The sequence below is a fragment of the Erinaceus europaeus genome, chromosome X (assembly GCF_950295315.1).
Source record: "Erinaceus europaeus chromosome X, mEriEur2.1, whole genome shotgun sequence".
Lineage (NCBI taxonomy): Eukaryota > Metazoa > Chordata > Mammalia > Eulipotyphla > Erinaceidae > Erinaceus > Erinaceus europaeus.
The window spans coordinates 52,668,652-52,685,257 of NC_080185.1; the positions used below are offsets into that span (position 1 = coordinate 52,668,652).

Sequence of the window (16,606 nt, forward strand, 5' to 3'; positions counted from 1 at the left end):
GTTTTGAAGTAGGCAGTGAGATAGGACTGAAGTTACGTATTAAGTAAATAGTAAGTGGGGGCTGGTTGGTGGCGTACCTGGTTGCGCGCATATGTTACAATGCTCAACGACCAGGGTTCGAGCCCCCAGTCCCCACCTGCAGGGGATAAGCTTGGCAAGTGGTGAAGCAGGGCTGCAGGTGTCTCTCTCTCTCTATCACTGCCATCACCCTTAATTTCTGACTGTCTCTATCCAATAAATAAATAAAGATAATAAAAAAATAAAAAGTAGATAAGCAGTTGTCTTCATTTCATAATCTTATCACTTCAGTTTCTCAGTCATTCACAGATTTTGGGTTATGTTTTACTATAGGCTTTAGATTTCATTTATATATTAGCACGTGATAGGAAGAAAGAACCAGAAACCACTATAGCACATGGGATACCTGAGATTGAATTCTAAACCTCATGCTTCCAAATGCAGCATGCTGCTCACAGTGCCACCACTCAGCATAGGTTCTGACTGTCTTGCATACTATTGATACTATCCTAATTTTTCTGTGGAAATACAGTATCTGTGCCTCTCAGAATATAAACTGGTTCAGTTTGCTTCCTGACCATTGAACTATACTGGTGATACTGGATGTGCTAGAAAATGTTTTAATAATTTTGATAGGGTAATTTAATGATACATACTGCACTTATTTGTCCCATTATAAAAGAACTCTGCATATCTTATTGTGGAGTTCCTGTCTTTAGGTGTAGATAAGCCATAGTGATCATAAGATTTTTACTATTAAGACTACAATAAATTCAGTGCTGTCTAATACAGTAGTGAGGTAAATAGCTTTGCTGTCCAATTGTTTAAATTCTTGCAACTGAAAAAAAAAAGGTTCAATAAAAAAGCAATAACATTACATATCATATGCTATACTTGAGAGCTTGTTTGGAGGTTCTAGCAGGGGAGCGCAGCTAGTCGTATACCCTCGACGGAAGACCTGTCCATCTCTATTCGGGGAAGGCCGTCCACTTCGACCGAGCGCATAGCTTTGGGAGGGACGCACATGGAGCGGTGAGGGAGGAAGGAGACACCCGCCTAGCCAGCCAGATCAGCCGAATCAACCCTGGCGATCAATGGGGTGATAGATGTCGCAGCCAGATCGCCCTCATCCCATATGCTATTCTTAATAATATCCTTGAGACTTTCTAGGTGTTGTAAACAAGGTTTATATTTTACTTTTTAAAACCTATGGAAGGTAAATAAATGGATAAGTTATTTTTGGTATGGGCTCAAGAAGGAAATATTAGTATGACTAGTAACTGACATTTTGTCAAGTTCAGTTTATACCTGAGTGTTGTAATTATTTTCTTTCATTACTTTGGATTTTAGAGTTCTTGATTTGATATTTTTAAAGAGTGACATCTCTGACCTTTTGGTTCTGAGCTCTGTGTTGTCCCTGAAATTGGTTGAGTCACTTCATATTCTTCTAAGTTACACCACCTGTCAAAACTGAAGAGATCTGTCCTTTTTTGCTTTCTATTTCCTAAAACATTTTTTTTTTTGCTGTCATCTTCTACTGTTGGTGGTAGACTTTTTCCACATCTAATATGTGGAAATCAACACAAAGTTTGACCCTTAAAGTGATTCATTATTAAAAGGTTCTGGGTCTTCCACTTCTGTCCTTGAAGGAATGAGTAACTGTTATTACTTGCCAAGAAGACATGTTCCCTTATATCTTACATTCCTTGGTAAACAACTAGGAAGTAAATAAAATATATGAAATTGTTGTTTTCAGACATCAAAGATATGATATAATCCACTATTGAAATTTTTGGACCTTATATTTCAATTATGGGATGACATCTAATACAAATTTCATTAACATACATTACTATTCTGATTTCCTAGTCCACTATTCTGATTTTCTAGTCATTTTTAGTCAACTTGTTGTGATTTATGATGAGCAAAATTCAAACCACAAAATGTAACTTGGAATTTGGTTATTTTTCTTCCCTGAAATGCTTCCATTTCACCTAAGTTGTATAATTTATTAGCATAAAGTTATTCACAATATTGCTTTTATCCTCTTCATAGCCATAGGATTTGTAGTGATGTCTAACTATATATTCCTTTCTGATGTTGGTAATTTGTGTTAAATTGTATCTTGTTGCTTTTTATCAGTCTGCCTATAGGCTAGTCAATTTTATTGACCTTTTCAAGGAACTGGCTTTTGGTTTCATTGATTTTTTTATTTGTTTTTTATTTTACTGATTTTAATCTTGTGATATTTTGTTCCTCCAACTTGGGGTTTAATTTACTCTTAATTTTCTAACTTTTTAAAAATAAATCAATCTCTTTAAAAGACTGATTTCAGGGAGTCAGGCTGTAGCACAGCGGGTTAAGCACACATGGTGCAAAGCGCAAGGACTGGAGTAAGGATCCCGGTTCAAGCCCCCCGCTCCCCACCTGCAGGAGAGTCGCTTCACAGGCGGTGAAGCAGGTCTGCTGGTGTCTGTCTTTCTCTCTCCCTCTGTCTTCCCCTCATCTCTCCATTTCTCTCTGTCCTGTCCAACAACGACGACATCAATAATAATAACTACAACAATAAAGCAACAAAGACAGCAAAAGGGAATAAATAAATAAATAAATATAAAAAAATTTTTTAAAAGACTGATTTCTTTAATTGTGTGTGTGTGTGTGTGTGTGTGTGTGTGTGTGTGTGTGTGTGTGTGTGTGTCTGAGAGAGAGAGTGGGGGAAAGGGAGGTAGGGAGGGGGCGGGGAAAGAGAGAGAGAGAGACAGACAGACATATGTAATGTCAGGGATTGAACATGAGACCTCTTGGTTGAGCATCCAATGCCTTATTTTCTGGACTATCACCACAAAGAGTTATCTTTTTTTTCTCAAGTACTAAAAAGATATATGCTCTTAACAACTTTCAAATATATACTATTATTAACTATAATTACCATGTTGTAATTATATCCCTATGACTTACTTTATAGTTGAAAGTTTGTACTTTTTAAGTCGCTTTACCCATTTCATCTATCCCTGTCTACCATCTCTGACAATGACAATGCTGTTCTCTGTATCCTCGCACTTAGGATTTATTTATATTTTCAACCCCACATATAAGTAAGATCATAAAGTATTTGGCTTTCTCTGATTTATTTCACTTAGCATAATGCCATCCGAGGTTCAGTATCTGTGTCGTCACATATGTCAAGGTTTCCTCTTTTTAATGACTGAGACATTCCACTGAGTATATTTGTGTAAATCTATATACACATATGCATACATGCACACATAAACCACATTTTCTTTAGCCATTCATCCATCAATAGACATTATGTCTTTGCTCTTAAAATAGGTTTCTTTTAAGATAAATTTTATTTATTTATGGGAACATGGAAGGGAGGGATAGAGAAAAGAGAAAAGGAGAGGAGAGGGAAGGAAGGGAGGAAAAGGTGGAGGAGAGGTGGGAGAGAGGGGAGAGAGGAGTAACCAAAGCATCACTCTGGCATATGTGATACAGGGGATCAAATGACAGATCTTATGCTCAAGAGTCCATCGCCCCATCTACGGTGCTACCTCCTGGACCACTAAAGTAGATTTCTTATGCATAGTTGATAATTTAGTCTTCCCTCCTACCCACGCACACACTGCATCATCTCTTAGGCATTTTTATTTTTCTGTTCATTTTTCAGTGCCAGGACCCCACACACAAGACACAAGATTTCACTGCTTTGGGGGCACTTTTTCATTCATATAGAAAGACAGAGCTGCCTTTCGTGCCATAACCCGCCCCCCTCCCCGTATATTGCTAGAACTAGAACATGGGCCATGCACATGGCAAGATATACATCTTACCTGCTGAGCTATCCCTCTGGTTCTGGCTCTTGCATTTTTTTTTTGCCTCCAGGGTTATTTCTAGGGCTCAGTGCCTGCACTATGAATCCACTGCTTCTGGAGGCCATTTTATTTTCCATTTTGTTGCCCTTGTTGTTGTAGCCTTGTTGTGGTTATTATTGTTGTTTTTGATGTCGTTCATTGTTGGATAGGACAGAGAGAAATGGAGAGAGATGGGGAAGATAGAGAGGGGGAGAGAAAGATAGACACCTACAGACCTGCTTCACTGCCTGTGAAGTGACTCCCCTGCAGGTAGGGAGTTGGGGGCTCCAACCGGGATCCTTACGCCTGACCTTGGACTTTGCAGCACGTGCACTTAATCCACTGTACTACCGCCCCACTCCTGGCTCTTGCATTTTTATGCAGTTTTTTAAAAAATATATTTATTTATTCCCTTTTGTTGCCCTTATTATTGTTATTTCTGTCGTCATTGTTGGATAGGACAGAGAGAAATGGAGAGAGGAGGGGAAGACAGAGAGGGGGAGAGAAAGATAGACACCTGCAGACCTGCTTCACCGCCTGTGAAGCAACTCCCCTGCAGGTGGGGAGCGGAGGGGAGGGGCTCGAACCAGGATCCTTAAGCCAGTCTGTACTGCGCCACCTGCGCATAACCCGCTGCGCTACTGCCTGACTCCCTGCAGTTTTTGTTTTTTTCTTTTTTAAGTAGAATATTTGGACTACTAATTTTAAAAGTAGTTCTGAGGCCTCAAGAATGTGTGAGTTCACCACTCCCCAGCCAATCTTTCCATTCTTTTCATTTCAAATAAAGAGAGACAGACTTAACGAAACAGTACTCTGGCACTTCTATGTGGTGTTGAGGCATCAAGCTGGGGCACATGCCTGACAAGTGCCTATCAGTCTTGGTTTTCAGTTTTGTACATTTAAGGTTAAAATAGTCTCTGTTGACAGACTGGGAGTATGGATCGACCTGTCAACACCCATAATCAGCAGGGAAGCAATTACAGAAGCCAGACCTTCCACCTTCTGCACCCCACAATCCCTTGGGTCCATACTCCCATAGGGTCAAAGAATGAGAAAGCTGGGAGTCAGGCTATAGCACAGCGGGTTAAGCACAGGTGGTGCGAAGTGCAAGGACCGACTTAAGGATCCCGGTTCTAGACCCTGGCTCCCCACCTGCAGGGGAGTAGCTTCACAGGCAGTGAAGCAGGTCTGCAGGTGTCTAGGTGTCTATCTTTCTCTCCCCTTCTCTGTCTTCCCTTCCTCTCTCTATTTCTCTCTGTCCTATCCAACAACAATGACATCAATAACAACAACAATAAAACAACAAGGGCAACAAAAGGGAATAAATAAATAAAATAAAAAATAAGTTTAAAAAATTAAGAAAAAAAGAATGAGAAAGCTATCAGGGGAGGGGATGGGATACGGAGTTCTGGTGGTGGGAATTGTGTGAAGTTGTACCCCTCTTATCCTATGGTTTTGTCAGTGTTTCCTTTTTATAAATAAAAAAATAGTCTCTATTATAAGCTTACATTAGTGCTACTATCAGGTATTATCCCTCTGAGTTTTCTAGTGAATATTTGGGCATTCAGCAAGGCTTCTTAACTCTTTCTGTAGGAATTCAAATATTTTCAATCCTGCATGAATACTGGCACATTTTCACCTTATAGTTCCTGAGCAATTATTGTTTGCCTAGAATAAGTGTTTTCTCAATATACTCTCAGACTTATATTCAGTCAAAGAAAAAAGGAAAAAGAACATCTGTGCTGATTTCTGATTTTCTCTGAGTAGCTCCCCTTATTCCCTTTCTCTGCCCTGAAAATTCCTGTCACCTAGACTTTCCTGAATTTCTGTCTCTGTCTCATCAGATCAGCAATACTGCAGATTCTGTGTGGGTTCCCTTACACAATTCTATGATCCAGAAACTGCCTGCAGACAAAAAAAACAAAACAAAACAAAAAAAAAACCAAGGTGACTGTAGGGCTCATGTCATTTGCCCCCCCATCACCTTCCCCCAAGGATCACAGTTCTGTGCTACCTCTTTGGTGTGATGGAAATTCCTTTACTGAGACTCTAAGCCATGATTGTGGTTTAGGTTGCATATGTGTATACATCTATCAAAACTGACATAAGGGGATATTTACCATATATGTAGTTAAAGTAGGTTTTAAAAAGGAAAGAGTGGCTAAAACTGTTGATCCTCTAAAATATTTCAGAGTTCTCGAAAGGTTGATCTGGTTTTTTAGATGGTACAAGAGCATGAGGTTGCAGAGAACAAACATAATATTAGCGCTGATGAAAATAGTCTCAGCTGAATTTTTGATATCTAGATTCTACCTTTCTGTTTCCTCCTGAAATGAAATGGGCTTGCCAAATTCTTGTTACTAATCTGAACTAAGATTATTTCGTCTTAACAATAAGAGATCTCATATAAGGATATTGAAATGAAGTTACCTTTCTATAAGCCCAGAAAATGTGTGAGCAGCAAAGGCATTAGTTTGATTGCTGGCCTTTACTTATTAAGCTAACACATAGCATTATTACCTGAATGGGAGTCTAGAATGAGGCAGGTGGAAAACTTTCCACCTGTTTGTTTGTATATATTAGTTTCTAAATCGGCATTTGTATTTCCTATCTATTCTATTATTATTTCTGTTAATTGAATGATTTCTGAGGTATGAAGGCTTGGTAGAAGCTAGTTCATTATCTCCAGAAGTACAAAAATAAAATTAAACCAAAACCCTCAATTTTCATTGTTTAAGTTATTTTGAATTCACTGACCATCTGACATATGCATAATCAAAACATAGTTTCATAAAAAATTTAATGACATTTTAAAGAGTTGACTATATCAGTATTTATTCTAAAGTCCTAATCTGGTTCTCTTACTGTTCTTAGCTTTCCTTATATTGAGGTTAGAAATTTTAAGACTTCAATAGAAAGGAGAAGTACAAATAAAGTCAACAATGAGATACTACTTGATTCCTGTGACAATGCTATACATCAGAAAGAATAGCAACAACTTGGAAAGTTGCAAGGTAAAAGAAATCCTCCTGCACTGCTGGTGGAAATGTAAACTGGTCCAGCCCCTGTGGAGAGCAGTCTGGAGAACTCTCAAAAGGCTAGAAATGGACCTACCTTATGACCTGGCAAGTCCTCTCTGCCTAAGGAAACAAACACATCCATCCAAAAAGGTCTTTGTATACCTATGGTCATAGCAGTACAATTTGTTGTAGCCAAAACCTGGAAGAAACCGAGGTGTCCAATGACAGTTAAGTGGCTAAGAAAGTTGTAGTATATATACACAGTGGAACACTACTCGGCTATTAAGAATGATAAAGTCACCTTCACCTCATCTTGGATGGAACTTGAAGGAAGCATGTTAATGTGTTAAGTGAGATAAGCCAGAAAGGAAGAAGAATATGGAATGATCTCACTCATAAGAAAAAAAAAGAAAAAGAAAGGGAAAACATAAAGTAAATCTTAGACTGTTTTGGTATATTTCACCAAATCAGGACTCTGAGAAGAGAGGTTATGGAGAAGGGTGGGGCTAGGTAGACTTTCAGGTTTGCTACAGGATGATGGACCTAATTTGGGGGTGAGAGTGTTTTGCAGAAACCTGTCTTGGTGAGATGAGAAATTGTAACCATATGCAAACAACTTTATTGTAAACCATTAACCTCTCAATAAAAAAATAAGAAAAAACATGATAAAAATTTCAAAAATAAAAGTGCATCTTTTTGCCTGGTTTGTTTTATATTAAAGTATTTATTTTTACAGTAAAGGCTGAATCTCAAACCTAAAAACCTTAACAAATGACTTTCAAATACTAATTCCAAATTTAAAACATTTCATTTTGAAAATATATAAGATTTTGTCATTTGAAACTTATTTTATGAGCTAGTAGTTTTCAGGTAATAAAGGTGTGTGATTTGTTCCTGTTTTCAGATGAGAGCACTCTCAAACTGTTGTATTAAATCTGTGTAAACTTAGAAGATAAAATATGTGCAAATATTGTATTTTTCCAATTCAAATAATCTTTCTCATCTAATTGAGGTCTCTAGAAGAGCAAAATAATAAGATCGAATGTTATTGTGCATCTAGTCTGAGACTGAATTTCTTTTAAAAGTCTGCTGTGTGTGTGGGGTGGGGGTATTTGAGTAGTGAAGCAGTGCTAGAGGTGTCTTTCTTCCTCCTTGTCCTCCTTATCTCCCACTTCCTTATTGATTTCTCTCTGTCTTTATCCAATAAATTTATGAAATATTTTTAAAAAGCCAAAAAAAAGTTTACTGGAAATTGTTGCCTTGTTTTTTTTTTTTTTTCTTTCTTTTTGCTAAAGGAAGGTTCTTTCAGTTGGAAATTTGGCAGATATCTAATCCCTTAAAACTTGCTCCTGATTTGACTGATTGTATGTCAGTGGTGGTTAAACTTGTTTTACAAGACATATCCATACTTAACATTTTCAGTCTTCATGAAAGACTTTAGACTGACTCTCTTCCTCTATGATTTATGAGTTAAATTAGCATTTTAAGAATGTGATATGGTAGAATAATATGACAGAATTCCTGGGAACACTCAGCAAAGAAAAATAATGAAAGAATGGTAATTCTTGATTCCCAGTTTCAGATATTTGTGGTCTCCTATACTAACCCACGATGTCTCTTTATTTTTATTTATTCATTAATGAAAGAGGGAGGATGGGGATAAAACCAGCTCATCACTCTGGTATATGCAACGCCAGGGAGTGAATCCTGGGACCTCACATTTGAGAGTCCAGCATTGTGCCCCCTCCCAGGCTGCAACATGGTGTCTGTTTAAACCATGTTTTCTTATTTTCCGGAGCTCCATGACAGAGAGTATTTGTAAAGGTTGGAGGGAAGAATGTGGTATAAAGCTGTAATGGAGATTTAGTGTGTTGTCTTTAACTATTGGTGAGAAATACAGAATGCATTGGAACTTTCTGTAACCTTTCCCCATTCCCCCCACCCCACCACTTGCCCCCCTTTATTTCTCTCCTTGCATAACTTATTTTTTCATTTTGCATTTCAAATGACCTGGAAGAATTAAGCCTCATTAATCTTAATTAAGTAATATAAACAAGTCAGTAACTTGCTGAATAGTTGTTAACCATTGGCAAATGGAAATTTTGATTTGGAGAATATATATAACGTGAGTTTGATGAATGCTACCTATACAGTAGGAGAAATGAAGCAAGAATATTGAGGAGTCAGAAAGTTGGAAGGCTGACAAAGAAAATGTTAGGTGATGCTACAGACTAATGCAGTACAGAAGTTTGTAAATTAGAGCTAGTGTTTCTGGTTTGATCCAGCATTTCTCCTTTGTTCTGGTATCTTCTAGTTTCCGTCTCTCCCTCCTTCCCTCCCCCTCTCTTGGAAGGAGGCAGAGATCTATGCTATGCTTTCCTATATAATACTGTTTAATAGTCACAGAATTTTCTTATTTACTGGTATTATAAAAGACATCTGGACATGCTACTCACATTTTCTTTTTTCTGTACAGATGGAAAACTTCAAATTTGGAGAATTAGTCAGGTTTTAACACTAACTGGGTTGGTGACTCTGCACTTAGCATCCCTGGATTGATTTCTGTTTTTCACAGGTAAAGAGAAAAATTAAGGAGAAATAACTACAATCTTAAAGCCCATTCAGTAAATGACCTTAGGGAAATTTGGACTGTGAGCTAACGTTTTTGTTAGGGATTTGGTATAGACTGAATTGTCCCAACAAAATTCACATATCACAAATCTAACATGAAGTGCCACATAACAGTATATCTGGACATAGGGCCTACATAGAGGTACTTATGATTAAATGGAGTCATAAGGGTAGGGTGTCATGCCTTTATGTCCTTATCTGTTAAGATTAGTGTTATTATAATAGGGAGCGACACACACACACACACACACACACACACACACACACACACACACAATGAGAGAGAGAGAGGGAGAGAGAGGAGAAGACATTTCTGGAGAGAAGACGTTTCTGAGGATGGTTGAATTGATTGTTTTTGAGGGCTCTGAAGAAGGACCTTGTGAGGACAAAAAACAAAACAAAACAAAACAAAAAACTACAAGTTAGTAAGAAACCTCTCACCAGAAGAAAAACCTAACTGGAACCTTGATTTTGGACTTTCCAGGTCCAGAACTGTGAGCAAATTATTGTTTCATTATATTTGCAAAACAATCAGTATTTGATTATAGAAGAAAAGAGTCAAGCTGGAAGACTTCTATTTTTCTCTATCAGCCACATTAATAATATTGTTAAGTATCTCTGTTAACAGTAATTAGTCTTATATTGGTGAGGATTGATACCATATGTTGTTAATTTTACCATCTACAAATTTCATTCTAAAGAAAACAGTTCTGAAGAATTGGGCTGGATTCTAAATCTCTTGAGCATTTGTCTTTTGGTATTTATATCTTACGCACCTAACTTTACATTTAGTTAGTAGTCAAATGCTTGTTTGAATTTAATTGACTTACCCTGTTTTTATTTTCTATTACAGCCCACTGTTTGTAACATGGAAGATTGGTCGAGACAAAAGACTACGTGGATGCATAGGTACTTTTTCTGCCATGAATTTGCATTCAGGACTCAGGGAGTACACACTTACCAGGTGAAGACTAATTTTTGTTATCTCTGCTTCTACATTAAAAAAAATGAAAAAAGTAATTATGAAAGTTGAACCTTATTAACTCCTTTTCCTTTACTGAATTGTTAATATTTGTAATCCTTTAATGACAGACTTTCTTCTTCAATTGTTTACCTTAGCGCTGGTAAAATATTATTGATATATACTAGCAAAATATAAAATATTATAATTCTTTGTATTCTGTCATAGATGCTTTAAAATTCCTCTCCCCCCATGGTTACCTTAGCATGTATAACTTGAAAATAAATTACCCAATATCCATAGGTTACTAAAATCATATAATTTCCATAATAACAGTAATTACATCACAGTTATTAGGCTTTAAAAAAGTTTTGACAGAACTGGAGAGATATTGCAATTGTAACACAATAGTCTCTCATGCTTGAGGCCCCAGAAGCCCTAGGTTCAACGGCCAGCAACACTATAGAGTAGAACTGAGCAATGCTCTAATTAAAAAAAATAATAATTGTGTCCTGAGGGTTGACCTAGTGGATAAAGTGTTCGACTCCCATGTGCCAGATTGATGCTCGGGTTTTCTCTTTCTCTTTCCCTTTCTTGTTAGTCAGTGAATAAATGAATCTTTTAAAAAAGAAAAGTGTTGATGTCTATTTCATCCTATACTTTTTGTTATATTTTTTCTGTAATTTTTTAAATTAAAGGGAGAACCTTGGAAGAAAGTGATGTGAAAGGCTGGCAGCATAATCATTCATATTCACACTATCCAGAATTAATTGTAGCTTATTTATTTTGTTTCATCTAACACAATGACAAAGTAATGAGTGCCTCATTATAGTTGTTAAGACTTTGTTCTTAATTTCTGAACTCACAAAAAGGTATCTAGCATGCCATGTGATTTTTTTTTTTTGGTTTGAGTTTAGGTTACTGACAAATTGTATTCCGAAATTGTTTCAAAAGGAGAAAATTCCTTAAATAATAAGCTATTAGCAAAGGAATTTCCTGTTTTTGTTCATATTTTAGGGTGATTATCTGATATAGTTTCCATAATTGTATTATGCACAATATCTGTCCAACAATAGATTGGTCAATGCTGACTATTGGTACTTGGAATAAGTTGTTTAGCCTCCATTGGAGAAAACTATAATTAATAGTAAGTTGTTCTGTATACTGCTGGGGATATTAGGAAGATATTAGATGAATAAATAATAATCACTAAATTGCTTCAGGGTCAGTGTCATGGGGCATTGACTATTTTACTGTACAATTCCATAAATGTTGTAGCATAAGTTAACATGTTTATAACTGAGTTTGACATATATGACAGAGAAGTCACAAAGTATTTCTCTATGTTTTTCTATGCAAAAATGTATCTTGAATTTTCTGACAGCCATATATATATATTAAATATATAAATTATATATTATAATATATTATATGTTATATATAATATATAATATATAATATATATTTATATTATATATAAATAAATAAATATATAAGTAATATATATATATATTTTACCAGAGCACTAATCAGCTTTGGCTTATGGTGGTGTGGATATTGACCAGCCCAATATTTTTATCCTACTACTACAGGGTCTTCTTTAGCTTACTGTGAATTATAGAAAGAAAAGTAGAGGCTTGGAAGATCATATGCATTCTTAGATTTTCCACAGGGGTTAGAAATGTGAGCATTTCGATTTGATTAGATAACATAGGCAGTAAAGGGATTAAAACATACATTCTGGAAATATCTGCAACTTGCCAAAGATAGTGTAATACTAGCTAATCTAGTCATGTTAGCTTTTTTCCCCTTACACAAAATATTATGGGATCAATTAGGAACTAACAGTTTTACCACTTTCTACATTTTTTTGAGTAAGTTGCATATAAATTAGTAGTTTAATTATCAAAGGCAATTTTCTATAGATTTTCTACTATACATTGTGTTGAGGCACACTAGTTCCTTACTTTTTCTTTTTTAAAATATTTTATTTATTTATTAATGAGAGAGATAGGAGAGACAGAAAGAACCAGACATCACTCTGGTACATGTGCTTCCGGGGATTGAACTCAGGACCTCATGCTTGAGAGACCCTAGTTTTATCCACTGCACCACCTCCCGGACTACCCTTAGTAATTCTTTACAATAGGATTCTATGGCCAAATAAATTTTGGCAATACTGGTTAAGTAGGTTTAACAGCTCCATTTACTGCAAGACTTCTCAAAACCTCTCATGTTAATAGTGTTGTGAGTCTCTTAATAGAGACATATAAAATGCAGCATTTCCCAGATTTTGAGTTTTTATACTACTGAAACCTTTTATCCTCCTACTCTGTCTTATGCCATTAGTGTCTCAAACAACACATTTTCAGAAACATAAGTCATGTAAAACTTCCATTTTTTCCTTGATAGAAGGGAAGTCTGAATTGATAGTATAGAATACTAAAGAATCCCTTTGTACTGTTCTAGTGAAACTATGGCAGAATCCCAGTATCAACTTTAGAAATTCTTAATAGTAACTAAAATAGGAAATTGGCTTTATTTAAAGAAAATATGAAGTTCTTTTGTCTACATTGACAAGGGTGATAATCTCACTTTTGGGGGGTTTGTGTATCTCTTACTACTATATAACTACTATATATATATATATATATATATAACTACTGTATAACTACTATACACTGTATAACTACTATATATATTCACAACAATGATTCTGAATGAATTGTTCAAATAATCAAACTCAGAAATTTGCCTACATTCTTATATGTCATCACCTTTATTGTAGTCTATAGTACTCCCTGTTTGTCAATATCTTATTTCTATGCAAGTTTCTGATCACATATGACACATTAGAGGTATGTTTATGTACACACAAACGAACATCATGTATTGATTTTTATGTGGGTTAATATCTTTTGCTTAATATGATAATAAGAATTAAAAGATGAAAAACAGTATGTAGGTCTTACATTACAATTGCTCTTTTTGTTTGTTTGTTTAAACCAGAGCACTGATCAGCTCTGGTTTACAGCAGTGTGGGGAACTGAACTTGGGACTTCAGAGCTTCAGGCATGACAGTCTGTTTGCATAACCATTATGCTATCTACTCCCACCCCAATTGATCTTTTCTACTGAATTCATTTTTAGAGCCAAAACTACGTAATCATTTAAAAATGTTGCAGTATAATTTTTAAGCCAATTGCCATATCTACATGCTATTCTTATTTTTATTATTTTATTTTTAATTATTTTATTTATAAAAAGGAAACACTGACAAAACCATAGGATAAGAGGGGTACAACTCCACACAGTTCCTACCACCAGAACTCCATATCCCATCCCCTCCCTTGATAGCATTCCTATTCTTTAACCCTCTGGGAGTATGGACCCAAGGTCATTATGGGAAACATTATTTTAACTTCCATAAATGGAATTATATATATTATGTATGAAGAGGTATATAATGCCTCAGGGGCATTAGGCTAGTCAGAAGAAAATTGAATTAATATTATAGAAAAGGATAATGAGGGCTGGTTGGTGGTACATCTAATTGAGTGCACACATTGTGGTGCACAAAGACCAGGGTTCAAGATTCCAGTCCCTATTGCAAAGGAAAGTTATACAAGTGGTGAAGCAGTACTGCAGTTCCCCACTCCTTCACCTTCTTTGTTTTCCCTTCACTCTTCTCTGTTTCTACCCCAAGTAAGTAAATGAATAAATAAGTCTTTTTAAAAAAAAGAAAGAAAAGGATGATGTAGGGGGCTGGGTGGTGGAGCACTGGGTTGAGTGCACATACTACCATTTGCAAGGACCCAGGTTAAAGACCCTTGTCCCCACCTGCAGAGGGGAAACTTCACAAGTGGTGAAGCAATGCTGCAGATGTCTCTCCATTTCTATCTCCCCTTCCCCTGTCAATTTCTCTGTCCTATCAAATGTAAAAAGTATTATAAACATTTTAAAAAGATAATGTTTATTACAAAATATACCATTGTATGATATAAATTATATATATATATGAAATGTAAACAATGAAATATACCTCAAGGAGACTATTTTTTTTCCAGAACATAACAATTGTGATGTTTGAAGTCTGGTCTTTAATTTGTAAAACCTGTAAGCCACAGAATTTACAATTAGAATGAAATTAACTTAGAGTTGGATAAAGGGAAAGGAGAAAACAAAAAGAGTGAGATTAAACATTTACCAGGTATAGGTGTCTTTTTCAACATTAGAATATTTGATGAATCACTGCCTTTATTTGTGATTAGATTGTTGTCCTATTCTGAAAATGATTGTTACTCAGTTATTCCCTTTATTTATATTGTAAGAAATACAGAATACAAAATTCACACTATTATTGTATAACTTATGACCTTAAATATATTCACACTGTTGTGCAACCCTGTCATCAAACATCTCCAAAACTTTTTCATCTTTTCCAGCTGAAATCCTTCACCAACTGAACAACTCCCCACTTCACCCCCCACCCCAGACCCTAGAACCTACCATTCTATTTTCATTCTTTATTTATTTTTTAAATTGTTTACTTTATTGGGGCATTAATGTTTTACATTTGACCTTAAATACAATAGTTTGTACATGTATAACATTTCGCAGTTTTCCATATAACAATACAACCCCCACTAGGTCCTGTGTAATCCTTTTTGGACCTGTATTCTGCCCCCCCCCACCTTCACCCCAGAGTCTTTTACTTTGGTGCAATACGCCAATTCCAGTTCAGGTTCTACTTGTGTTTTCTCTTTTGATCTTATTTTTCAACTTCTGTCTGAGAGTGAGATCATCCCATCTTCATCCGTCTGTTTCTGACTTATTTCACTTAACATGAATTTTGCAAGGTCCATCCAAGAATAGCTGAGTAGTATTCCATTGTGTATATATACCACAACTTGCTCAGCCACTCATCTGTTGTTAGACACCTAGGTTGCTTCCAGGTTTTGGTTATTACAAATTGTGCTGCTAAGAACATATGTGTACACAGATCTTTTTGGATGGGTGTGTTGGGTTCCTTAGGTTATATCCCCAGGAGAGGAATTGCAGGATCATAGGGTAGGTAGATTTCTAGCCTTCTGAGAGTTCTCCAGACTGCTTTACACAGAGGCTGGACCAAGTTACATTCCCACCAGCAGTGAAGGAGGATTCCTTTGGCCCCACAACCTCTCCAGCATTTGCTGCTGTTACCTTTTCTGATGTATGGCATTCTCACAGGAATAAAGTGATAGCTCATTGTTGTCTTTATTTGCATTTCTCTGATAATCAAAGACTGGAGCATTTTTTTCATGTGTTTCTCAGCCTTTTGGATCTCTTCTGTGGTGAATACTCTGTCCATGTCCTCTACCCATTTTTGGATGGGGTTACTTGTTTTCTTGTTGAGTTTGGCAAGCTCTTTATATATTTTGGTTATTAGCCTCTTCTCTGATGTATGGCATGTAAAGATCTTCTCCCATTCTGTGAGGGGTCTCTTGGTTTGGGTAGAGGTTTCTTTTGCTGTGCAGAATCTTTTTAATTTGATATAGTCCCACACGTTTATGCTTGCCTTAGTCTTCTTTGTAATTGGATTTGTTTTATTAAAGAAGTTTTAAAATTTATGCGGAAAAGAATTCTGCCAATATTTTTCTCTAAGTACCTGATAGTTTCTGGTCTAACATCCAAGTCCTTGATCCACTTGGAATTTCCTTTTGTATTTGGTGAAATGCATTGGTTCAGTTTCATTCTTCTGCATGTTTCAACCCATTTTTTTCAACACCATTTGTTGAAGAGACTCTGCTTTCCCCATTTAATAGTCTGAGAATAACTGTTTCTGTCCTTTTTTGTGGGCCATTGGCTTGTATGATAGTTTTCCATCCTTTCACTTTGAGTTTGTGTTTGTCTTGTTGAGTTAGGTGGGTTTACTGTAGACAGCATATAGTTGGGTTGTGTTTTCTGATCTATCTTCCTACTCTGTGCCTTTTAATAGGTGAATTTAGGCCATTGACATTTATTGATATCCAAGATTGAAAATATTTGAATACCATTCTTGTAGATTTTTAGAGTGTTCTGATGGCATATTTATGGTGGTCTGACTGTTTAGAGGAGACATTTCAGAACTTCTTTCAGGGCAGGCT

At 36.1% G+C, this 16,606-nt stretch overlaps 1 protein-coding gene across 1 annotated transcript in view; it reads left to right on the top strand.

Annotated features, from left to right (window-relative positions):
* The window catches only part of AMMECR1 (AMMECR nuclear protein 1), a 122,896-nt gene that overhangs the window by 48,519 nt on the left and 57,771 nt on the right, over positions 1-16,606 (top strand). The window contains exon 2 of the mRNA XM_007531266.3: positions 10,374-10,484. Within this exon, the coding sequence (XP_007531328.1) occupies positions 10,374-10,484 (111 nt within the window). The remainder of the gene's footprint in view (positions 1-10,373; positions 10,485-16,606) is intronic.